A 24,781-nucleotide genomic window follows, 5' to 3' on the forward strand; every position below is an offset into this window, starting at 1 on the left:
GTCTCTTGTGCCTTGGGGCTTGGGAGGGAAAGGCAGGCCTAGTTATAAGGAGGGCGCTGCCCTGAGGACTGGCCAAGACTATTGTGTGATAGAGCCGCTTGTCTGCAGCGGAGGACGGGCAGTACATGTTCCTGCACCCTGTGAATGTGCGCTGCCTCGTGCGGGAGTACGGCAGCCTGGAGCAGAGCCCCGAGAAGATCTCAGCAACAGTGGTGGAGATCGCTGGCTATTCCATGTCTGAGGTAAGGCCTTCCTCTAGCGGTGGAGGGTTGGGGAGCAGCATCAACCTTATGTCTTTGAGATGGGCCTAGTCCACCCAAGTTCACAAACCTTCAAGGCCTTTAGTTTTTGTATTTTTTGGTCAGTAGACGGAGCCATGAGTTTTTTAAAAGTTAAATGGTGCTACCTTTTAAAAGTTAAATGCTGGGGTTCTGGGAAGTCAGCCACCATTGCCCTGTGCTTCATAGTTACTGACTATGCTTTGGAAATATAGAAGTCTCCTGCTTTCATTCAAGATGAGTGTGTTTCTGTTTCTCCTTATTGCTTGGGAGAAATGTCCAAGAAAACAAAACGTCCTTGGATGACTTTTTTTTTTTAAAGCTTAGATACCTATGGATTAATTGCTTGATAATTTACATATTTGAAATTTTGCCCTTTGAGAATTATCCCTGTATTGATCTGAAATTTGTTATAAGCCTAGACTTTTTCAGTCTACTATAAACTTTCAGTACTATAAACTTTCCAGAAAACTTGCTGAAAAAGAAAAGAATATTAAATTTAAATTGGTGAGCTTCATTTTTTGCTGTTTTAGGCCAACCTTCGTGCAATAGGCAAATCTTCTTTATATGTCTACCCAGTTATCATTAATTCTGTCAGTGATTCTCAGATTTTTGCCAACAAACAACTTGTTTTATTTTCCTTATTCTCCCCCCTCAGTCATGGACCCCAGAAAATCAGAAACAGTTGATCAGCTTTACGTCATTTATTGCCAGGCTCAATTCATTCGTTTGTAGCCCAAACCAAAAAATTGCTTTTGGTTGCTGAGTCTACCCTACTGTAGTTTAATTGACACTTTCTGTTTGGCTTTTCAAAATGGTGGTAACTTGAGCACTGCTCTTGGAGCCCCAGTGCTGTCTGTAAGTGTATGTAGATTGTTGGCTGTCTGGGGAGGGAATCTCTGCCCATAGAGTAAGGCCTGGTCTTCGTTGAGTGTTGGTCCCCTTTCTTCTGTAGGATGTCCGACAGCGTCATAGATATCTCTCTCACTTGCCACTCACCTGCGAGTTCAGCATCTGTGAACTAGCTCTGCAGCCTCCTGTGGTCTCTAAGGAAACCCTAGAGATATTCTCAGGTAAGAATGCCCCGACTGCTTCTCTTTATAGTGGCGTACAGGGATTCTTGTGACTAGACACCCAGGGTGGGAAGAGTTAAGGGGTAGTATCATGAATCTCAGAGCCTCTTGATACACTTTATCTGTTCATCCAGTCCAGCTGGGGTCACTCGTGTGGCCTTGGCTGCTAGTTACCTGGGAGAAGGAAATGGCCAGGTTGTCTGGGTCAACCTCCTCATAACCTGACCAACCTACAGATGACATTGAGAAGAGGAAGCGCCAGCGCCAGAAGAAGGCTCGGGAGGAGCGCCGTCGAGAGCGTAGAATTGAGATGGAAGAGAACAAGAAACAGGGCAAGTGTAAGTTCAAGAATTCTCATCTTTGACTAGTAACAGCTGTGCATCATTGTACAGAGGGTCGGTGCCTAAGCCCAGATGCCAGACTGCTTGAGTTCATATCCCAGCTCTGCCACTTATTTTCTTCCATTTCTGATTGATTGATTGATTTTAGAGAGAGGAAGGGGGAGAGAAACATCATTTGTTGTTCCACTTATTTATACATTCATTGGTTGATTCTTGTATGTACCATGACCAGGGATCAAACCCGAAACCTTGGTGTATCAGGATGACTCTAACCAATTGAGCTACCCAACCAGGGCTTCTTTAATTCTTAAGTGTGAATCATGAGAGTACCTCTTTCATAGACTTAATTTGGCCCAAAGTGCATGGCACATAGTAAGAAGTAAGATTAAATTCAGCCTTGGCAGAGTGGGTGCAAAAACCTGGTCGAGGAGAGAATTGGAGATTTGAATGCTGGGAATGATTATCCCACGTGTTTTCTGGATGGATCATTAACCTCACTTTTAACTCTCTAAGGTGACAGTCATATATATGGGTTTTAAAGCTTCTGTCTACATTCTCCTCTCCTAGGGGAGTTAACACATTGACTGTCCTCAACTGTTGAAAAAGGTTTGAGGAAATCTATAAATGGGCCTACCATTCTCATTCTTCCTTTGCAGACCCAGAAGTCCACATTCCCCTAGAGAATCTACAGCAGTTTCCTGCCTTCAATTCCTATACTTGCTCCTCTGATTCTGCTTTGGGTCCCACCAGCACTGAGGGCCATGGGGCTTTCTCCGTTTCTTCTCTTAGCAGAAGTCCTAGTTCCCAAGCAGGTAAATAAAGTTGGGATGTAAAGAACCAAGTTGGCTGTCAGCCACAGACCTTAAAACAAAGTCCTCATGTGTGAATTTACAGCACTGCCATGTTCGGCATGGTGGGGTCTTTAGGTGACTAGCCTGATTTTGGGTAGTGTATTTCTGAGGTACATCAGATTCTTGCCAGTTGCTTCACTTTTACCATGGGTCGTACTGAGAACTTTATGCCTTAGCTTCTAAAACCTCAAAGCAGCTCATATGGCAGGGTAGTTATAGATTTTCCCCTGTGACCCTGCTGTTTTATTTGTAGTTTCTGCCTTTGAGATACTCCCTCTGTATGCTTAAACATGTTTGCACATGTCTTCTTCCTTGTTGTAGCATTGTTTGTAATGGGGGGGGGGGGGGCGTGTAAGTCTACAAAGTCTACTGGTAGGTAAATGGCTAAATTATAGCATTTATACTTTGAAATACATTACACCTATTGAAGAAGGAAATAGCTCTCTTTGTTAACTAATGTGTAGATCTTAAGATAAAGGGAAGTTGTAGAACAAAACAAAATATGATACCATGTGTGCATTTAAAGAAAAACCACACAAAAAATTTCATTATGGGTTTGTATATCAAAGAAAAGCTACACAAAACAAAGCATTGCATTATGGGATTATATATCAAAATGTATAGAAAAATATTGGGATGATGATGTTCCAAGCTGGTAATGGTGTTTCACTCTAGGGAGTAAGACCAGGTTTGAAAGGTTGTTCAAAGAGGCCTTTAGCCTTTAAAAAAAATTTTTTTTTCTCATATAAGAGAATGTATTACAGTGTTATGAAATTAGACACTTAGGAAAGAGTTGCTGTAATTTCAGAGAGATGTCATTTCTGTTCTTCATCCACCTGGAAGGTATTGTGATACTTAAAATTTGCTTCTCTGTCAGGTATTTTAAACAAAATGTCCAAGATCAGAATATTTAATACTCTTGATTACCCTTGTGATCACATGCCTATTACTGATTAGGAGCCTGGGGCTAAGGCAGGAATTTGGTTAGTGGCTGGGACTGGGACTAGAACCTGGATCTTGAGGGCTGCATGACCATGATGCTCTGAAGAGCATGTTTAACTAAAAAGAGAACTGCAATACAAAGAAATAGGCCAGAGCATCAGCTACGTTATTTGTGACTAAAAACTATTTTCACGTACTAGTTTTTCTGAAGATATGGGCCTTAATGTATTTTATGCAAGAGAGCAGTTGGGTGGTCCTAGGAATGAAAGTACTAAATAGTCCTCCCTGGCTGACTATGGAAGGGCCCACTAGTGGTAGAGTGAATAGGCTTCTCCCTCCCAGTAGTGTTCAAGACCGTGGGTAGACTTGATCTGTGGGAAGCAGAAGGTCAGAAAGGATGTGGAAGACTGTTCCCTAAGGAGCATCAGGAAAATCTTGCATCTTCATTCTGGATTTTGTTGATGTGTGTGTTTTGGATCCTAACCTAATAGTCCCAAGTCATAGACATCTGCTGGCTGGAACATAAAGGCTGACATAATTAAATTTTATATGTTTTACTTGGAGCTTTCTCTATATAAAATCAGTTCATAGCAGTCCAAACCTAGGTCCTGAGAGCCAGCCAGAGTGGAAAGCGTTTTTCTTACTGTGGGAATAGATTCTGCCATACCTTTTAGTGTTACTGTAAACACTACACTTTTCTCTATAGCGATCACTGGTATGAATAATAGGCTACATTCTTGGCTTTCTGAGAATATGGCAGAGTTGAAGTTGGATCAAGGTTTGCTTTTTGAGGTGAGATTAGTAATTTATCCACACCTGATTCAGGGCTCACTCTTGTTAAGAGGGCACTAGTTCTTTGGAACTTGACTCATATAATCAGGTCTCTGGTTCCCTTTCAGGCTTTCTGCTGACCCCTGTGTCACCCACTGCCAGTCAGGGCAGTCCTTCATTCTGCACTGGGAGTCTGGAAGAAGACTCCCCTTTCCCTTCTTTTGCGCAGGTAAATCCTTGACTTGTGAAGCAGCCCAAGGGTAGAACTCTACTGCTTATTCTTTCTGGAAATCCCTCTGTTGGAGAAGGGGAGGCTTACAGGCTAATATTTCACTGATTCTAATAGTCATGGAAGGCTTTTTTAAAAGGGAGGCTCATGGATTTATCTTAGATATTACCATAGACATAGTAAGGAGGGGGAGGCCCAGAGTAGTTGAGGGAGAATCAGAGTTCTCATTATTTAACGGGTCAATAGATATCTTTTTCTCCCCTTTCCCACTTTGGCAGATGCTGAGAGTTGGAAAAGCAAAAGCAGAAGTGTGGCCCAAAACTGTTCCAACGAAAGGTGAGAATGGCCTTCTGGTAAAAAAGGGGAGGGGGTTGGCCCCTTTCAGAAAGTAATGTCTCTAAAGTTGTAACACTGGTATTTTTTAGATGAAAACAGCTTAGTACCTCCTGCCACTGGGGACAGTGATGGAGAAAGTGATAACTCGGACCGTGTTCCTGTGCCCAGTTTTCAGAATTCCTTCAGCCAAGCTATCGAAGCAGCCTTCATGAAACTGGACACGCCAGCCGCTTCAGACGCGCTCTCTGGTAAAGGCAGGAACTGGAGTGCTCAGCACAGGGCTGTCCCTCCCACCTGCACCCGGCAGCTGGCATTACTGGTCAGGCATTTTGCTCTGAGCCTTTAGGCTCACATTGAGGTCAACTAACATTCCATTTGGTATGTCATGTAGGAACTTTTTGCCACCTCAGATTAATCCTTGAGGCCTAGATGTGAAATTCTGAGGAACTCTTCCCACCTACCCCCCACCACCACCCACCCCCTCTAAGACACAGCAGTAGAGTAGATTTTGGAATCTGGAGTTGGTAGAGGGTAGTTAATAGATGCAGAAATTAAGCTCCAAGCCCATCCCTGCTCTGTGGTATTCGTGATTAGATAAGAATAACACTAACATTTACGGTGTGCTTCCTATGTGTGCCCAGCATGTGCTAATTTTATTCTCCCATTAACCATATCAAATGGGTGTAACTCTCATGTTACAGATGAGGAAACAGAGGTCTAGGGAGATAAACAAGTGACTTACCCAAAGACAAAACACGTAGAGTATGCAAGGACAGTTATCTGGACACAGGTATTCTGATTCCAGAGCCTGCTCTCTGAGCTGCCATTCTTAGTAATGAAAACTGGCCAGGAAACAAGGGGATGGCATTCTAAGCTAAGCTTTCTTTTTGTTTCCATTTAGAAGAGAAAGGAGGAAAGAAAAGAAAAAAACAGAAACAGAAGCTTCTGTTCAGCACCTCAGTCGTCCACACCAAGTGACACTACTGGCCCAGACTACCTTCTCCATTTGGTTTTCTTTTTTCCGTGCTTTTGTTTTGCTGCTGTGATTTTTAAGTATTTGAGTTCGAACAGATTAGCTCCGGGGGGAGGGGGGGAGGGAGTTTCCACAATGTGAGGGGGAACCAAGATGATTTTAAATACAGTGTATTTTCCAGCTTCTTGTCTACACCAAAATAAAGTGTTGACACAAGAGATCTCTTCCTGCCAAGGTTGTTAGTTTGTTGCCAGGTTAGTCTTTTTGACCCATGTGTAATTTGTTTTTCTCAACTCCAAGCGAGTTTGAGTCCCCTTAACGTCCCTTGGAGCAGCCCAGGCCAGTGTTAAGTAGCATTGTTCTGCTCTGACATCAAGTGTCAGGACATCATAGTTTCAGCACACCTATCAGTGTGTCTTTTTTAAAAGGTAGTTGAATCTTTTTTCTATCTGTTCAGTTCTCTCAAAGAAACAGGGATGGGAATAAAATGGATTTAGGATACCCCGCTTGAATTGCAGTTTTTCACCTGATGTGGCCAGGCTGTGGGGCTAGACCTGGGCTGCACTTGCATGTGTGATGGAGAGTTTTGTCTCTTGCACGTGGCTGCTGTTTAGCAAGGGAAGTTGTAACTGTCACTAAGGAAGCCTTAGGACCTGCCAGCCTTTACATCAAACTTGTTTGAAGTGACAGTGGCCTGAATTGTAGGAACAGAGGAGTCCAGCACACCTGGAGACAGAGCAAGGCAGGTTTGAAAGCAGTGGGGTTGCCCACTGCCTCCCTTTTGTCTAGAGTAGTGTTATGCCTTGGTTTGAGCTAAATTTGAGTGATGTGAATTCTTTTGCTGCTTAATAAAGTAACCTCTAGGTGTAATAGGATGTGAAGGCAAACAGTTGTAATAAATTACCTGCACAAGCAATGCGAACTTTCTGTTTTTTTAAAGTTCAGTTCAGGTCAGCTAGACATACTTAATAAATAAAGTAACAGCTACTCTGAGCTTGAGCAGTTCTGCTATCATGTAGTAATGTCTTTGCAGTGTCAAGTCTGAATAAAAAGGGTTCATGAGCTGGGATTAGCTTTAAGCTGTCATTCTTAAAAGGAAGCAGTTTAGAAATCCTGTGTCAGGAACTCTGGGGGGGTGGGGGGGGGGATGAGGGTGTTCCAGCCTGAGAGGGGACGTTGAAACAAAAGTCAAACATCTATCAAATGTGTCAGGGAATTTTGAGTGACATCCATTTTATTATGAAGAAAGCCAATCCTAGAAATGTAGAAGATCCTGCTATCTCCCAAAATGTCCTGTTCCAGCAAGTGGGCCCTGAGGTTTGGGTATCACGCAGCCTGCAGAGACTCACTCCATTGCTTCAGCCACCTCATCAACACCATCTGAAAGCTCCTCCTCACCCGATTCTTCCTCTAGTAAACAGCTTCTCGTGACAGACTTTTGGATAGCTTCCCGCTCTCCTGGAGAAAAGGAGATAGCATGAATGAGAGATGTTTTGGACAGTGTGACTCTTATTCAGCTGGAGAAGGTCCATCACTCCTCAGTGGCCACTGGATTGGTATTGCTCACCTTCATCAGTGCAGTTCTGCAACAAGATCAACAGCTGTCTCCTGTTGTACTGAATCAGGAACTTCTGACATGTTCTAATTGTACCTGGCACATGAGAGTTTGTGGTCAACAGCTTGTGAAAGGTGTCTGCCTCAAAGACTTAAGAGAGCTAGGGGAAGCATCTTGTTCTTGGCAGGACTGAAAGACCCCCCCCCCCCCCCCCCCCCGCTACCTATTGAAAACCAGTCATACCACATGCACTCCTACCTCCCACATGTAAGGTGTTGAGAAAACACGGGTAACGGTGTCCTTTGTTCTCCAAGTATGTGATGAAGGGAAGAGCTGACCACACAAGTTGGTAGAATTCCTTTCGGCATCGCAGTAGCACTATTCCAGTATAGGCATTGAGGTATCGCACTACAGCAGGGGGAAGAATCATTTTGGGAAACTGGAGTCTCAGGAGCAGGTTAAAAATCTTAGGGATGGACACGGTTCAAGGCAGTGGCCCTTGGGACACGTAAGTGAATAAAAACAGATTCCTGAAGGGAAAATATTTTAAGACCATTTACGAAAGGGGGACAGACATTATCCAGGACCTTGCACTCAGGACTGATGAATGAACTCAGAATTTTAAATGTTTTAATTCCGTGGAGGTGGAGAGGCAGAGATCAATCTTCCTCAGAAGAAAACCCTTGGCTGAAAAATGGTTTTGCAGCTCGGCTCTGTAGGTTCTTGTGTAGAACTGTGCCTATGCACATACAATTCCCCAGGACTCCATGTAGAGCATATGGTAAAAGGGAACAAATGTAGATTAGTGTGGCTGTTGGGAGGGCTCTCTTTCTCCTTTACAGCTGTGTGTTCTGTACTTTACAGGCCCTATTAAGGGGCTTTTCAAGGTCTTTTCCTGTGATGTCCATGTAACCAATCACCTAACAATAGGAACTATACACGTCTACCCTCATTTAATTCTGACCGTCCTATTAAATTCTCAATCACCAATACAGTATACATATGTCAAATATGTATACTGCTCTTAGCTCTCTGCCTAACTTTGGACTCGTCCAGAGCTTGGGCTCTGGGTCCCAGGTGCCTAAAGAGGACAACATCAGAGAGAGAGAGACATCAGGCGTGGCAGCTCTGTGGGTCGCTTGTGCTCTTTCTCCCTCCTCCGGCCCCCAATCTCTCCAATACCCTCTATCGGCCCGGTTCCCCAGCACCCTCGCACCCGCGAAGCCGAGGGAGCAGGTGGCCGCGCCAAAAGTCCCGTGCACGCGGGCAATCGTGTCCCGTACAAGGCCGCCCAGCGCTCGGTCATCCAGACTCAGGCGGCAGCGGGGATCGTCAGACACCACTTCACAGAGCAGGTACCTGCGGCGGGCGAAAGGGAGGTGAGCGCAGGATCAGGGTCATGCACAGTGGGCAGGAAGGGCATAGAGGAGCAGACCAGGGTATGCTTACCTGTGCTTGAACCGGACCATGGCGACTTCCGCCTTTGGCGTCCCTGCACGCAAACTGTGTTAGCCTCCGCAGTCTCGCAGCCACTCAGAGAGGGATGCAGGAGAGGAAGGCGGAGCTATCATGTTGAGAGGCCGAGCCCAGTGTCAGTCTCCTTCAAGCCCCGCCTCCGTTTGCGTCTGTAGCGCAAGCGTACTGCTGAGTTCCAAGCTGATGTGGTTGTCTCGGTGCTAGACTCTGTTGCGGCGGTTTATAGCTATGACTGGTACTTCTGCTCCACGCCGGAGTTCGCAATACCGTGTAGGCTGCAACCGCTTCATGTGGGGCCCTTGGGACGTTTACTTTCCATTACATTGCAATACAGTTGTGTATGCACTTATATTCTCTCCCTAAAGCTGGACAATGAAACTTGTATTTACAAGCCAGGGATTGACACAGGAAATTGGACCCTTACGTTTCAGATTAGGGTTCTTTTTCCATATAGCCAAATACGTTATTACTGTTAGGGTTAGGGTTAGAGTATGTTGCCTCGTTTTTTGTTTTTGTTTTTTGCAAAAACAATCCGTGGTCGTTTTATTTTCCAGTTTTTAAACTGAAAAGCACAAAGAAGCAAATAAATAAATAAATAAATAAGTTAAAACCCTATCACTGAGAGAGAATAATTTATCATATGGCATATTTTTCCCGTTATTTCTCCCGTGTGCCAGCAATTCTCAAAGTGAGGCTCTAAGGTCAAAAATACTTTCATGACAACAGTAAGTTGTCATTTGCCTTTTTTACTCTCTCACATTGGACAGTAAAGTTTTCCAGAGGGTACATGTCATGTGTTGATACTATCACTCTAATGGCTAATGCCATTGTGTATTGTGTTTTAAATATTTCTGTTTTAATATCGATGATAAGTATCTATATATCCCACAAAAACAAATGCTCTTTGGGATCCTCAATAATTTAAATGTAAAGGGTCCTGAAACACTGAAAAATGTTTGAAATGAGAACTGCCTTATGTTGTTACATTTTTATTTTCTTTTTAAGAATAGAATCATACTGTTTAGTACTCTTTTTCTGCTTGAAAAATTGTCTTGAGATATAACATGCATAAAGTGCTTGTAAGTGTACAACTCAATGAGTTTTTACATATGTATAGACTTGTGTAACCACCGCCCCGATTAAGAGAGCATTTCCAGCAACCAAGAAGGTTCCCAAGCCCTCTTCCCAGTCAATCCTTCCCAGAAGTAGCCTCTATTTTGACTTCTATTGTGAGAGATTAGTTTTGCCTGTTCTTGAACTTTAGATAAATACCTGACAGCATGTGTGTGTGTGTCTCACTCAATGCCTATAAAATTCATTCTCCGTGTTTGACTATATTTTCATGTCCAATGTTCAGCAACGTTATTTTTCAGCTACACCGTATTGTATTCTTTGGATGTACCACTGTTAAATTGGTCAATATTTCCATGATGAACATTTAAATTAGATCCAAATTTTCTTGTTTTACCCAACACTTGGATGCACACTCTTGTGACTAGGTCTTTTATACCTATCCCTGAGCATTAGTGGAACTGTCAAGGAGATGGCTGGCCTTGTGAGGTCCTTAAAGGGAGGCAGGTTTCACAACTAATTATTTGCAAGATCTGAAATTAGTCCTCAATTTTCCCATCTCTCACTTTTCACCACCTTAAAGGAGGGATACTGAGGAAGGAAGAGGGAGATGAGGAGAGGCAAAAGAGCAGTGGCCCTGCTGAGGGAACAGCGGCTGCTTTTTCTCCTCGCTCAAGAACCACCTCATTATCTAAAACAAAACAAAACAAAAAAGTCTCGCCAGCTTCCTCCTTTTGCCAGCAGGGGGCGTCAGAGACCCGTAGTACATGGGGAAAGATGGCTCCAGAGTTCTCCCCTTCTCCCTCTGGTCTTTAAAATAACGCCCCTAGCACATCCTGGCCTTCAGCTCACTTAATCCCAATATTTTATGGGATGCAGTTGAAAAGCAGTTGGAACTTAGATCAAATTCATACATCCAGTAAGAAGCAGGAGCAGAATTCCAACCCAAATCCGTCTGACTACAGGGTCCTTGCTCTTACTCACAGGCTGATGTCTTGTGCAGGGTTTCGCTTGTACTTTGTGTAAAACGTAGAGACGTAGGTTCAAATCCTCTCTTCGTCATTATGCAGCCACATGCTGTCAGGGAGGTTAATTCATGTCTGTAGATCTCAGTTTCTTCATCTGTGCAATAGGATAATAATGGTTCCGTCCTCGTGGGTGGATGTAAAATTTAAACGACCTAATGTGGGCAAAACGCCTAGCACAGTGAGTAAACTATTTTATTTATTTTATTTTTTCTAGCATAGGGCTTGCAAAATATATATACATATTTTATTTCTTAAGATTTTATTTATTTTTAGAGAGGTGAAGGGAAAGAGAGAGACGAGGAGAGAAACATCAATGTGTGGTTGCCTCTTGCACGTACGTACCCAACTGGGGACCTGGCCCACAACCCAGGCATGTGCCCTGACTGGGAATTGAACCGAAGACTCTTTGGTTCTCAGGCCGGCACTCAATCCACTGAGCCACACGAGTCAGGGCTTTGACTTATTTTTTTATCATATTTTTTTCCATTATCATCTGTCCACCTTATACCCCTTATATACACCCCTCGCCCCACTTCCCCCGCAATCCCCACACTGCTGTCCGTGTCCATGAGTCCTTTTCAAACTCTGTTTTTAAGGAATGATCTACTCCCCCCAGGCAGCCCCCGGAAGGTAGCTCACTGGGGCGGTCCTGGAACCCCCTTCTCCGACCGGGCTGGGCCTCCTGCCGGCCCCAGGAGTATCAGGATACCGGCGGTAGCCCCGCGGGTCCGGCGGCGTCCGCTGCGCAGCCGGCTCCCTGCGGTAATTAGCCAGCGCCGGCTCCTGCTCCGCCAGCCGCTAATTACACGTCTCCTAATGAGGCCGGCGGCTGTTTGCAATCGCACGGGTCCCCGCCGCGTGGCGCGGGAGCCCGAGGGGGAATCCGCCCGCGGAGGCGTGGAGGGCGACGGCCTCCTCCCGGGCGGCGAGATCCGCTTGGCGGTGACCGGTGTGTGCCCCAGCGGTGCGCGTCCTCGGAACGCCGGGCGAGCGCGGGCGGTCAGTCTCCTTGATTCTCTCGCAGCCGGGCCACAGAGCCATTATTATCCGCACTTAACAGGTGAGTAAGGGGACTGAGAATGGGAGAGGAGAACTCACACAGGCACAAACTCACGCAGGAAGAGGCTAATAGTGACTCTCAGACCCTGAGCCTGTGCTCTTAACCGATTCAGGTACTGCCTGGATCAATGGGGCACTTACTCGCTGTTCTTACTCCTGGGACTCTCAGAGAAAGGTCCCAAATCAGATAAATGTGGGATCAGGGAGGGGGGCTTAGGAAACATGCTTTGAGCGCTTCCGCTTCTTTCCATCTGAGGGTTCCCACGCTCAATTTGTGTTTTTGGATCAGGCACAAAACTGAATGTGAATTCTGGCAAGGCCTTTAAAACTTACTTGAAAACATAAATTACACAACCCATTTTACAGACTAAGAAATTTGGAACATTCCCTAGGAAGTGGTTGGGGCAACTACTAAAATGCTCCGGTAAGATGGGGTTGGGAAGCTACAACTTTTGGCCTCCTTCCAGGGCCTTCTGGGGTAGGATCAGAGTGGCTGCCTTCATTCTTCATCTTTATCTAATGAGCTACCGTTGAGTAGGTTCTTACTATGTGCCAGGCACTGAACTAAGCACTTTATGTCTTTGACTTCATTTAGTCCTCACATTAACCCCATGAGGGCAGGGTTCAAGGAGGGAAATGACTTGCCCAAGGTCACACAGTAATTTCAGTCTGCAAAAGATGTTTTGTCTCACCCCAAAACCTGTGCTCTTAATGCCATGCTCTCTACCTCTTCTAGGCTGTCTGGGACCTAGAAGAATGTTCAAAGAAGGCAAACCCACTTGGGGTGCCATTCTGAGGTGCCTTTGGCACCTAGGGGGTCCCTGTCAGACCCTGGATGCTGCCATGGCGGATGGTGGCAAAGGAAAATTGTGTCTGCTTTAGCATTTTGTTAAGCAGCTGCCGCTCATTAGGGGCTCCTGCTCTTCTAATCCAATCAACCAATTCCCTGAAAAGCCGTTATGGAGACAATCTGGATAAAATTAAACTCTCCATCTCCTGGCCAGGGGCTTGGGGAGCTGCCACATCCTCCAGATTGCTGGGGCAGACACGGCCCTCCCTGGACCTCAGGGTCAGAACGTCACATCTCACTCCTCCCTCATCCTCACTGCTGTGTGGACCTCTTTCCCCTTCCCTTGCCTGATGTGAGAATTTGCTCATCCAAAAATTAATTGAAATTACAAGGGTACTACTGTTTGACCCAGCAACTTCTCTGCCAGAAATGTATCGTGCAGAGATTCTTGCACTTGTGCCAAATGGCAGGTGAACAGGATGTGTCTTGCAGCATCGTTTGTGATAGCAAAAGGCAGCTTCACACGGCTAGTACGCTGCAGAGCTAGGATGTGGACCAGGCAGTCCATGTGCTTAACCAGTATCCTGTACAGACAAAAGCTGTTGGTGGTGGCTACCTCTGGTGAGAGGAGTTAAAGGAGTGAAATAGGAGGGGGAACTCGTTTTTACTGGGTCCCCTTTGGAATGATTTTATTTTACCATGTGCATATGTTAGGTTCTTAAGTCAGAATAATTACTGAGCCCCAGATCCCAAACTATATTATTAGTAATCCTTGCCTTTATCCTGGATGTGGATACTGTTATTATCCCCATTTTACAGGTGAGGAAGCTGAGCTCACCCAGGTGGTCTGGCTAGGCGACGTGGCTGGGAATGGCGAAGGGAGACTGGTTTCTCAGCCCAGTGTTCATGCTCCTAGTTTATATTAGCCTCCTGGGCTTGGGAGGTTCAGAGGAGAGAAAAGTGGTTAAAGCATGAACTCTGGAGCCAATTTGCCTGGGTTCATGTTCTGATTTAGCTACTTACCAGCTGGGTGACCTGGGGCAAGCCACTTCCTCTAACTGAATCTCAGTCTCCTCTCTACGAGGATGAAATGACTTAGCTCCATGTCAAGTGCTTAGAACATGGCCTGTCTCAGCCTGAGTGCTCAGGAAATGTTAGGTATTTTTACAGCATTGTCCTGAATGTTGTCTTCCCCAATTTCAGGCTCAGAGCAAGTCCTTCTCCCAGCGGGTGGGTCCAGCTGTGGCTGTTTCAGTTTTCTCCCCAAGGGGCCAAGCCCAACTACCCTGTGCTCCCGCCCCCAGCAGAAGTCCTTTGGACTCCTGGGTCATCTCAGTGTGGTGGTTGTGATCAGAACTGATCACATCACCAGAACCAGAGAAACGGGCAGAGCCACAGGGCTGGTGTGGCCCAGATCCAGGATGAGGCTGTGATGGCGGCCTCCCAGTTCGGGATGTACCCGGCGCCTTCCCACCACTCATGCTTAGAGGGAGAAGGGGCTCAAAATAGCTGTTGCTTCCCCAGCACGGCGCTAGGCCAGGGACAGGAATAGACATCTGGGGGTGGCCGTCTAAGCTTCCTTCAGGAGCCCTGAGGAGGGGGCTGGGAATAGCTAGAGGCCAGACTCCCCCCAGTATGGGGGGATAATGCAGCTGTCAATATGCAGTGACTTACCCGTGATGGTCCAGCGCATGGAAAGCCCATGGTCACTGGCACTGGCCAGATACCAGCCAGGGTCTGGATTCTTAGACCAACCGGAAGTGCCTTTCAACACTGGCTCCTACAATCCTCTCTTGGCAGGTGGGGCAACTGAGGCCGAGACAAGTTCATGAGCTTGAGATCACAAAGCTAGTTAGAAGCCAAGCTAACAGGAGAGGCAGGTCCTGAGACTTTGAAAGGCAGTATGGGGTGGTGGAGAAAGGGTTACAGGACTCTGACTGTCTGGGCTCCAATCCAGCCTCTACTACTTACGATGTGCATGCGCTCGGGCCTCAATTTCATTACCTGTAAAATGGGTACAATAATAGTACCCACCTCCTTTAGTTGGTTGTGAAGATTGCATGAGTTAATATAATCATTGAGTGCTATTATTATTATTATTGCTTCTTACCAGATTTATTATTCATTGCTAAGGCATTGATTGAACACTGCCATGTGCCAGGCACAGTGCTAGGCCTGGATCAGTGTAGCTCGCCGTGTGGCAAGGAGAGAACTGTTGACATTTCAGGGAGCCTACCCTGTGTCAGCTACTAAGCTAAGCATTTTTATCTGCATATATCATTTCTTCCTTATGACAGTCGATGAGGAGCCATTATCATGCCCTATTTTACAGATGAGGGTAGTGACACTCAAGAGTGACACTCAAGAGGGTCCCACAGCCAGGAGATAGCAGAGCCAGAATTTGAAACCCTGGCTGCCTGTCCTCATAGCTCATGCAAGTAACCACTGCATGACACTGTCACTTCTCTGGGGAGATAGACAAGTCATTCAGTTGGTGCAGTCCCGGGGCTGGGTAGGAAGTGCTGGGCACATGGAGGAGGGCTCCACATTCCCAGTTGTGACATTTATTACCCCAGCCCCCACACACCAGTCCCATGTCAGATGTGAGGTGGCCTCCAGCCCACACTACCAAATTCCCACCTTCATTCCTCTGGGTTTCTTTGAGTATCTCCTATGTGTTAGGCCTGTGCTAGGCTCTGAGAACACAAAGAAGACTTCATCCCTGCCCTAATTGTTCACTGTGTGGTGAGAGAGACAGGTTTCTAAAGTGACAAGAGTAATTCAGGGACAGCTGCTGTGATGAGGGAAAGCATGGGGGCAAGAGGATGCCTGGAGGAAGTACCTCACTTAGCTTGGAAGGTCAGGGAAGGCTTCCTGGAGGTGGTGACGTCTGAGCTGAGGCCTAAGGAGAGTTAGCCAGGAGAAGAGACAGGTGGTAGGAAAGACATGGAGGCACAGCTTGTGCTAAGAGGAAGTGCTGAGTTCCAGGAACTGTGAGGAGCAGGGGGCTAGAGGTGTGGGTGAGCGGTGCTGGGACCGCAGAGACAGGCACGGACAGATCACTCCGGGTCTTGATGCCCACACTAAGGGGCTTGGATACTATCTGGAGGGCAGAGAGAAGGAGATCAGGTGTTAGAAGGCTCAGGGGAGGATAAACCTCAGGAGGCTGGACTGAAGGTGAGCGGGCTATTGCCTGGAGGGAGAAGGGCGACTTGGACGAGGGCGCTGGAGAGAAATGGGCAGCTCTGTGACGTTGTTAGAGGTAGAATTGAGTATGCATTGCTGCGCGATAAATCACTCCAAGGCTTTGTGGCTTAAAACAATTAATTTTTCCTGATTCTGTTGGGTGACAAGGCAGTTCTGTCTCATGTGGCATCAGCTAGGGGTGCTGGGCTGGCTGCAAGTTTCCAAAATGGCCTCACCCACATGGCTGGCAGTTGGTGCTGGTGCCGGCTGGAAGCTGTAGCTGGTCGCCAGGGGAACCTCAGGTCACCTCCTTGTGGTCTCTCCACGGGGCTGGGGCTTCTCACAGCATAGCAGCTGGCCTCCAGAAAGCAGGAGCTGACAGGCTATTTGATAAGGCCTGGGCTCAGAAGTCCCAGAACATCACTTCTCTTGCATCTTAGTGGCCAAAGCCAGTCAGTCCCAAGACCAGCCTGGTTTGAGGGGGGGACGAATACGTGCTGTCTCTTCAATGATGATAGATGCATTATTAGATGGACATTTTAACGGCATTTAGAGCATTCACCATGTTGTGTAACCAACACTTCTTCCTATTTTTAACGTAAAAAATTTTTTTGAAATATTTTTATTTATTTATATATCTTAGAGAGGTAAGGGAGAGCGAAAGGGAGAGAGACATCGATGTGCGAGGGAAACATCGATCGGTTGCCTCTCACACGCCCCCCACCGGGGACCTGGTCCACAACCCAGGCCTGTGACCTCACTGGGAATTGAACCAGGAATCAAACCAGAATCGAACCTGCAACTTTTCAGTTTGCAGAAGGACACCCAACTCACTGAACCACACCAGTCAGGGCCTATTTTCAACTTTTTTATCACCTCATGAGAACATTCCATACCAGCCCTGGCTGGGTAGCTCAGTTAGTTAGAGACTTGTCCAGATACTCCAAGGTTGCAGGTTTGATCCCTGGCCAGGGCACATATAAGAATAAACCAATGAATGCATAAATGAGTAGAACAACAAATTGATGTCCTCCCTCTTCCTTTGTCTTTCAAATCAATAAATAAAAATTACAAAAAAAAAAAAAAAAGATTTCATACCCATTATGTTGTTCCTACCCATTTCCTCTCTCCCCAGTCCCTCGTAACCTGCTTTCTGTCTCTATAGATTTGCCTATTCTGGATATTTCATATAAAAGAACTCATACTATGTGACCTTTGGTACCTGTCTTCTTTCACTTAGTGTCGTGTTTTCAAGATTCATCCAAGTTGTAGCATGTATCAATTCTTTATTTCTTTTTATTGCTGAATAATATTTCATTGTATGGATCGACCACAATTCATTTATATATATATATATTTTAATATTTTTAAAATTTATTTTTAGAGAGAGGGGAAGGGAGGGAGAGAAACATTGATGTGCGAGAGAAACATAGATCAGTTGCCTCTCACACGCCCCAGCCAGGGACCTGGCCCACAACCCTGGCAGGTGCCCTGACTGGGAATCAAACCTGTGACTTTTCGGTTAGCAGGCTGGCACTCAATCCACTGAGCCACACCAGCCAGGGCATTCACTTATTTTCTGATAGACATTTCAGTTGTTTCCACCTTTTGGCTATTATGAATAGTGCTGCTGTGACAATTGGTAAATAAGTATTTGTTTGAGTCCCTGTTTTCAGTTCTTTTGAGTATATGTACCTAGGAACAGAATTGCTGGAACAGGTGGTAGTTCTATGCTTAACTTTTTCAGAAACCATCGAACTGTTTCTCATAGTGACTATGCCATTTTACATTCCCAACCAGCATTGTACAAGGGTTCCTATTTCTCTACATCCTTGTCAACACTTACGATTTTCTTTTTTTTAAAATTAAAGCCAATGTAGTAGATATGAGGTGCTATCTCATTGTTTGAAATGCATTTGCTTAACTACCAATGATGATGAAAATATGTTCATGTGCTGTTTGGCCATTTGTATGTCTTCTTTGCCCATTATTTAGTTGGGGTGTTCGACTTTCTGCTATTAAGTTGTAAGAGTTCTTTATGTATTCTGGACACTACATAAGATATACAAGGTTTGGCAAAAGTTGGTTTACAGTTGTTCATATGGAAAATAATACAATAATTAATAAATGATAGTACAATAATAAACTCTGTGTTTCAAGTAGTCACAAATGTAAACCTACTTTTGCCCCACCCTGTATGACTTACAAATGCTTCCTCCCATTGCATAGGTTATCTTTTCACCTGATAATGTCTTTGGTGCACAAGTTTTTACTTTTCATGAGCTTGTATCTATTTTTCCTTTTGCTGCTTGTGCTTTTGGTGCTAAATCTAAGAATCCATTGCCAAAGCTAAGGTCACAAGATTTACCCCTATGTTTTCTTCTAATTGTTCTGTGGTTTTAACTCTTGCTTTTAGATCATTGACCCATTGAGTTATTTTTATATAGAGAGTGAGGTATGGGTCCAACTTCATTATTTTTTGTATATGGTTAAGCTCTACCTTTTGACTGGAGGTCAGCATGCCCCTACAGGGAGGGGAAGAATTGTTGGGGACCATCTTTAGAGACAGTCTTAGGAATGGGTTGACTGTGAGGGGTTGGGGAAGGAAGGGGAGAAGAAGGCAGCCAGGGTGACCCCCACATTTCTGGATTGGATTACTGGGTAGATGGGGGAAGCCTGAGGGAGGAGTAGGACTTAGGTGAAGAGAAGAAGAATTAGGTCCTGAGCGTGTTGGTTTTCAGCTTCCTTACCATCCAGGAACCAGGAATATTGGGAATCAAATAAATAAGAAATAAAGTATGAAAGGTGCTAAGGTTTTCATTGATTTAACAAATAGTTTTGGAACACCTAATGTTAATACTAGGTGATATTTATGTGGTGTTAACCATGGGCCAGCAGTGTACTTTTTAAAAATTAAGTTATCATGTACATAGAGTAAAGTGAACAAACCTAAAGTGTACAGCTTATTAAATTTTATATATGCCACTTTCCAGGTAAAGATGTAGAACTTTTCCAGCTCCCAGAAATCTCTCTCTAAGACAGTGCCTATGAGATAGGAATTACTATTATCCCCATTTTTCAGATGAGAAAACTGAGGCTTAGAGAGATGAAGCCACTTGCCCAAGAGCACACAGGGGTGGAATCTGGATTCTAACTCAGGCCTATAGGATTCGACCAGGCTGAGGAACACCCCAGCCCCTCCCTGGACTGGGACTGGACTCAAACCTGGGGAGTTCCTGGGAGGATCTCAGGAGCATTTCCTGGGCCTCCTTTCTACCTCCACTCCTCTGCCCCCCATTCCTTTGACCTCTTCTATCACTCTGCTCTGGTTAAAACTGGCCTCCTTGCTTTTCTTCCAACCTGTCAAGCTCCTACCTGCCCCAGGGCCTTTGCACTAAATGTTCCCTCCATCTGGAACATTCTGCCTCCCGGGCTTCCCATGGCTGGCTGGCACCTTACGTGTTTCAGTTCAAATGTCACCTCTTTAGAGTGTTCTTCTCTGAACAAATTGCCCTATTTAATGCTCTACCCACAAGCCAGCACAATGGAGTCACAGAGCCTGGGTTTGAATCTTGGTTCTGCTGCTGCCTAGCTGGGTAGCATTGGGCAAGTTACTTAACCCCTCTGTGCCAGTTTCCTCAACTGTAAAATGCGGGTGACGATTATAGCACGTACGTCATAAGGCTGTAGTGAGGATGAAATTATTGAACATCTGTTAACAATGCTTGGCCCAGAGTAGATGCTTTATAAATATTTGCTTTTATTCACATAGTACTCATCCCATTCTGAAAGCATCCTGGTTATTGGTGTGTTTACTTGGTTTCTTTATTTCCTCCAATTAGAATGTGGGCCCCCTGAAGATGGTGGTTTTGTCTGGGTTGTTCATTGCTGTGTTCCCAGTACTCGGAACAGTGCCTGGCCCACAGTAATAAACATTGGTTAAATAATCAAATGGATGAGTAAACCAGGCTACTAGGTTATTCTGTTTGCAGGTCTCCGGACATGCTGAGCCCGCTCTCACTTCCTGACCTTTGCATTGGCTGTTTCCTTTGCCCAGGCCCGTTCCCCAGACAAAGGGTGGGGAACAATGAAGGACAGAGAGCCTTGCCGCAGCCCTGGTGCTCACTGCCCCTGTACCAGGCGCCCATGGAGAACAGGGAGCGGGAATTTGGGCTTTCCAGGACTGCAATCTGTTTCCATCCCTATTGTTCTGCAACTAGGTAAACTGAGGCCCATAGAAGGGAAAGGACTCGGCCAAGGTCACATAGTGAGTCGAGGGCAACATTCTCCCCACTGGACCCCGTATGTCTCATCTGGATCTGCCTCCCTACGTGGGTCTTGGACACAGCGGGTGGGTGAGGACCAGGGCCCTGCCTGTGGGCTACTGCCCCTCCCCCTGCTCAGCTGAGGAGGGGCCAAGGTACCTGGCCTAGTGAATGGACATGTTCTGACTTACACTGACCTGAGTTGGGCTCCTGACACTTCCACTTATTAACCATGTGACCTTGGGCTCTCTGAGACTCCGTTTACTCCCCTGGAAGATGAGGAAACTGAAACCAACTTGCCTCCCCTTCCCTGAGGTTGCTGGGAAGATTCCTATAAAAAGTTCTCAGGTGTTGAGAATTATTTTCAACTCCCCTATGGGATAGATATGCATTTTATCCCCATTTTCCAGATAAGGAAACTGAGGCCCATAGTGGGGAAAAAGTGACTTGTCCAAGATCACACAGCCAGCAGGCTGACTTCAGAGCTCACATTCTTAGCCATGTGATGCTCCAGGGCCGGGCACACAGTAGGCACTCCAAGATGGTAGCTGCTGGTACCCATCCGACTGAAGCCCTGTAAAGACTTCACCTTCACGCTGGCACCACCTTCCAGTAGAGCAGCCTGCACTGCAAGCTGCCTCTTTCATTACTTTTCCTTCCCCCCAGTCCCTGCTTGGAGACACAAGGGCTCTTGGCAAACCTCTTTCTGATGGATTTTCAGATGATCCCCACTTTGATTAGTTCCAGAGTCTTCCTGCAGAAGCACGAGTTATTTTGGGGATGTGATGGCTCCCTCTGGCTGCCCCTGACCACCCCCCCACCAGGTACAAGTACCTCCCTAGTCAACTGCACCATCCATTAGATGCCTCCTGGCTGGCTTCTCCCGTCTGTGTCTGCAGCCCGCAGCTCAGACCCAAGCCGCAAACCCAGCTCTCTGCTCCCCTCCTCCCGGCCCCACAGCTGCTTCTGCCTTCCCCCTAGTTTGCAAGAGTGGGGGATGTCAGCTGCTTCCTAATCCTTGACCCCCAACTTTGCCTCAGAGCAGTGACCTTCCCTCCAATTTTAGGATTTTTCCAGACTTGAGCAAAATCTCACACACCATGTAGACACAAATATTTTTGGCCCGTGTTCCCACTCCCTGTCCCTGTTGGAGTCCAGTCCCCAACGTCATTCAGCTTGGAGTGGGAGTGGCTCAAAAATTCCCAAGGATAATTTTGTGGTACATATATTTTACCACAATAAAAATTCCCGAGAGGACGCAAGATGTCCCCCCCACCCCACCCCCCATGCCACCATGTTATATCACAGTGTGTGGGGCTGACGTCACGGACAGGGCGTGGGTTCAGCCATAGCTGTCTGTTCTCTCTGCTCCTGGCTCTCCCTTCCAGTTCTGCGCTCTGCCAGGGCTGCCTGCAGGCCTTGCTTGCTTTTCAAAAATAACTCTTGAATCTCTCACTGAGTTTCGGAGGGAGGGGGGCACTGCTTCCTTGGTGTCCTGGGCTGTGGGTCAATCCTCCCAATACAAGATTCCCCAAGCCAACTCTGTGCTGGGCTGGGGGGCCGGTCATCAGTTGTCTGGCTGAAGTTGTTCAGATGCTGACATCCTGTCCTGGCACTTACTGCCTTCAAGGACGTAGGACAAATCGGTCATTCCCGGCGCCCATAGTCATTTATTCATTTGTTCATTCATTCATTCAGACATTCAACAAGCACCTATTAGTGCCCTTTACCTGCAGAGCACACCTCCGGGTGGCCTCTGTTGCTTTTCCACTTGTTTCGGAGTCACCCCTCTGCTTCTCTTTGAATTTCTGCATCCTTCTCTGAAGTCGGGATCTTAATTAGGGTGGCCAGTCACCCCCAGAGGGAAATAGATGGTGTGCTCAAATTGGGTAACTTGAGAGAGGGCAAATAAAGGGACTTATCTAGGTGTGAGCAGGGTGTAGGGAAACCACCAGGGTGCAGAGCTGGGTTAGTTACAGAGGGAGGGCTGAGGGAACGCTTTTGCTACCTAGAAGGAGCTGTGTGAACACAGCCACCGTAAGAGAAGCTGTGACCTTCTGTTGAGGGACACAGCCTGCCTGAGGTGTCCTGCACAGAGGGGGCAGAGGAATAAATATCCTGACCTCCCTCTTCCTTGTCCCTTCCACCTCCTTCTGGTGGCCAAACCTGATTAGAAGCCAGAAATTAGCGGAGACTGTTGAGTCTGACAGGTCAGTGCCTCTGGGTACAGAGCAGGGTGGAAGAAAGTGAATAGTTCTGGATGGCTATTCAGCTTTTCACCTACTGCTAGTCATGGTAGGTCACATGATAAAAGCTCACTAAGTGTTAGCTACTGTCATCAGGGCTTGTATTAGTTACTTACTGCTGTGTAACAAATGGCCCCCAAAACTCAGTGGCTTGAAATGATATACATTTATTACCTTATACAATTTCTGTGGATGAAGAGTTGGGAGCAGCTCAGCTGGTGGTTCTGGCTCAGAGTCTCTCCTGCGGTTCAGTCAAGCTATCAGTCAGTCATCTAAAGGCTTGACTGGGACTGAAGGGCCCACGTTGCTCACTCCCATGGTTGGTCAGCTGGTGCTAGCTGCTGGCAGGAGGCCTCGGTTCCTGCCATCCGGACCTCTCCCTGCCGCTGCTGGGAGTCATGACATGGTGGCTGCCTTCTCCCAGGAGTGATTCAAGAGGAGAAGACTCAGTATGTTTTCTGACCTAGTCTCAAAAACCACAGACCATTATTTTGACAGTATCCTAGAAGTTACACAGGTCAGCCTATTTGTAAATTAATTCTTTCATTGATTTTTTTTTTAGCTAGAGGAAAGGGGGAGAGAGAGAGAAAGAGAGAGAGATCAATTTGTTGTTCCATTTATTCATGCATCCATTGGTTGACTCTTGTGTATGTGTCCTGACTGTGGATCCAACCTGCAACCTTGGTGTATCAGGATGATGCTCTAACCAACTGAAATACCCGGCCAGGGTCCAGGTCAGCCTATTCAGCATGGAGGGGGCTACAGGGGAGCAGGAATACCAGGAATCAGCAATATTTGGGGGTTGGGTCCCACACTTTGTAATACATTTGCTCACTTAATCCTTTCAAAAAATTCTGAGAGGTTATCTAAAAACAAACAAAAAAACCCTGCCAAAACAATGAGGGAAATATTATTATTATTATTATTCTCACTTTTCTGTTGAGATAATATAGGTGCAGAAAATTTGAAATAACTTATCCAATATTACAGTTAGTAAGGTGCAAAGGCAGGAATTGAGCTCAGGTGGTATTTTAAAATCAGCTTCATTGGGGTATATCATACATACAATAAAAAACACTTCAGTGGAGATGTAGAACATTTCCATCCCTCCCCACTTTTCCTTATGCTTTGCAATCGATGCTCCAGATCTGCTTTCTGCCACCATAGATTGTTTTGTCTGTTCTAGAACTTCATAGAAATGAAACCATACAGAATGTTCTATTTTGTGACTGTCTGCCTTTGTTGATCAAAAATGTTTATGAGGTCCATCGACAATGTTAAACATATCGGTCATTCTTTTTTTATTGCTTAGTAGTATCCTCCTGTGTAGATGTAGCATAAGTCCTTAATGTCATTCTCCTGCTGAGCGACATTTGGGTTGTTTCCCAGTTTGGGGCTATTATGAATAAAGCTGCTATGAACATTCATGTTCTTTGTATGGGCATATGTTTTCATTTACTTCAGGTAAATAGCTAGGAGTGGAATTTCTAAATCATGTGGTAAGTGTCTAACTTAATAAGAAATTGCCAGACTTTTTCAACATAATTGCAGCATTTTACGGTCCCAGCAGGAATGGATGTGGGTCCCAGCTACTCCACATCCTCACCAACATTTTTGTATAATCAGTCTTGTTAATTGTACTGGGAGTGGGCGTGACCTTGTAAGCCAGTAGGGCCTTCCTCTTAGCCTCGATCACGGGTTCTTCTCCATGCTCCTCCAATACGCCTTTAAGGACTGCAGCGAGGGTGTCTTCATTCACACCAGATCCGATGGCAAGCTCTACAACCTGGCCCGTCTACGAGCCAAGACCAAAGTCAAAGAGGTGCTCATCCGTGAGATGCTCTTCGCCGACGACGCAGCTTTGACATCACACTCCGAAGAGGGACTCCAACAGCTAGTCACTTGCCTTTCCCATGCATGCAAGGAGTTCGGACTAGCCATCAGCCTGACGAAGACGAATGTTATGGCTCAAGGCACGGGGACTCCCCCATGCATCACCATCGACGGATACACCCTGGAGGTTGTCAACGACTTCACTTACCTCGGGTCCACCATCTCGAGCTCTCTGTCAGTCGACTTGGAGGTCAACCGGAGAATCGCCAGGGCAGCCACAGTTATGGCCAGACTGAACCGGCGAGCGTGGAACAATTCCAGCCTCACTGAGAAAACCAGACTGCGCATCTACCAAGCCTGCGTACTCAGCACTCTCCTCTATGGCAGCGAGACGTGGACCACCTACGCAAGGCACGAAAGGAAACTCAACAGCTTCCACATGAGGTGCCTGCGACGCGTCCTGCATGTCGCCTGGCAG

At 46.2% G+C, this 24,781-nt stretch overlaps 2 protein-coding genes across 3 annotated transcripts in view; one reads left to right on the forward strand and one right to left on the reverse strand.

Annotated features, from left to right (window-relative positions):
- RNF10 (ring finger protein 10) overlaps positions 1-6,710 on the forward strand; it is a 30,933-nt gene extending 24,223 nt beyond the window's left edge. Inside the window, exons 10-17 of one of the 2 annotated variants that reach the window (XM_090257879.1) lie at positions 109-242; positions 1,234-1,351; positions 1,588-1,689; positions 2,349-2,504; positions 4,385-4,485; positions 4,764-4,821; positions 4,911-5,069; positions 5,723-6,710. In XM_090257879.1, the coding sequence (XP_090114005.1) occupies positions 109-242; positions 1,234-1,351; positions 1,588-1,689; positions 2,349-2,504; positions 4,385-4,485; positions 4,764-4,821; positions 4,911-5,069; positions 5,723-5,799 (905 nt within the window). In that variant the 3' untranslated portion in view covers positions 5,800-6,710. The other variant, XM_090257878.1, reaches the window with a different exon arrangement.
- Positions 6,711-7,000: 290 nt separating this feature from the next.
- Positions 7,001-8,879, reverse strand: POP5 (POP5 ribonuclease P/MRP subunit). The gene is made up of 5 exons (XM_090292544.1): positions 8,799-8,879; positions 8,566-8,708; positions 7,608-7,757; positions 7,362-7,445; positions 7,001-7,252 (listed from the first exon to the last, which is right to left on the reverse strand). The coding sequence occupies exons 1-5, from the start codon at positions 8,816-8,818 to the stop codon at positions 7,140-7,142; spliced, it is 510 nt and encodes a 169-aa protein (XP_090148670.1). The 5' UTR covers positions 8,819-8,879; the 3' UTR covers positions 7,001-7,139.
- Positions 8,880-24,781: the final 15,902 nt, after the last annotated feature.

The sequence above is a fragment of the Furipterus horrens genome, unplaced genomic scaffold (assembly GCF_987537825.1).
Source record: "Furipterus horrens unplaced genomic scaffold, mFurHor1.1.pri manual_scaffold_11, whole genome shotgun sequence".
Classification (NCBI taxonomy): Eukaryota; Metazoa; Chordata; class Mammalia; order Chiroptera; family Furipteridae; genus Furipterus; species Furipterus horrens.

Excerpts from the sequence above, each read along its gene's own strand:
- POP5 (XM_090292544.1), bottom strand. The coding sequence starts at position 8,818 with ATGGTCCGGTTCAAGCACAG. Across the intron at positions 7,758-8,565 it reads CTGCTCCCTCGGCTTCGCGG|TGCGATACCTCAATGCCTAT; the intron begins GTGCGAGGGTGC and ends CCCCTGCTGTAG. Across the intron at positions 7,446-7,607 it reads CAACACCTTACATGTGGGAG|GTACAATTAGAACATGTCAG; the intron begins GTAGGAGTGCAT and ends CTCATGTGCCAG.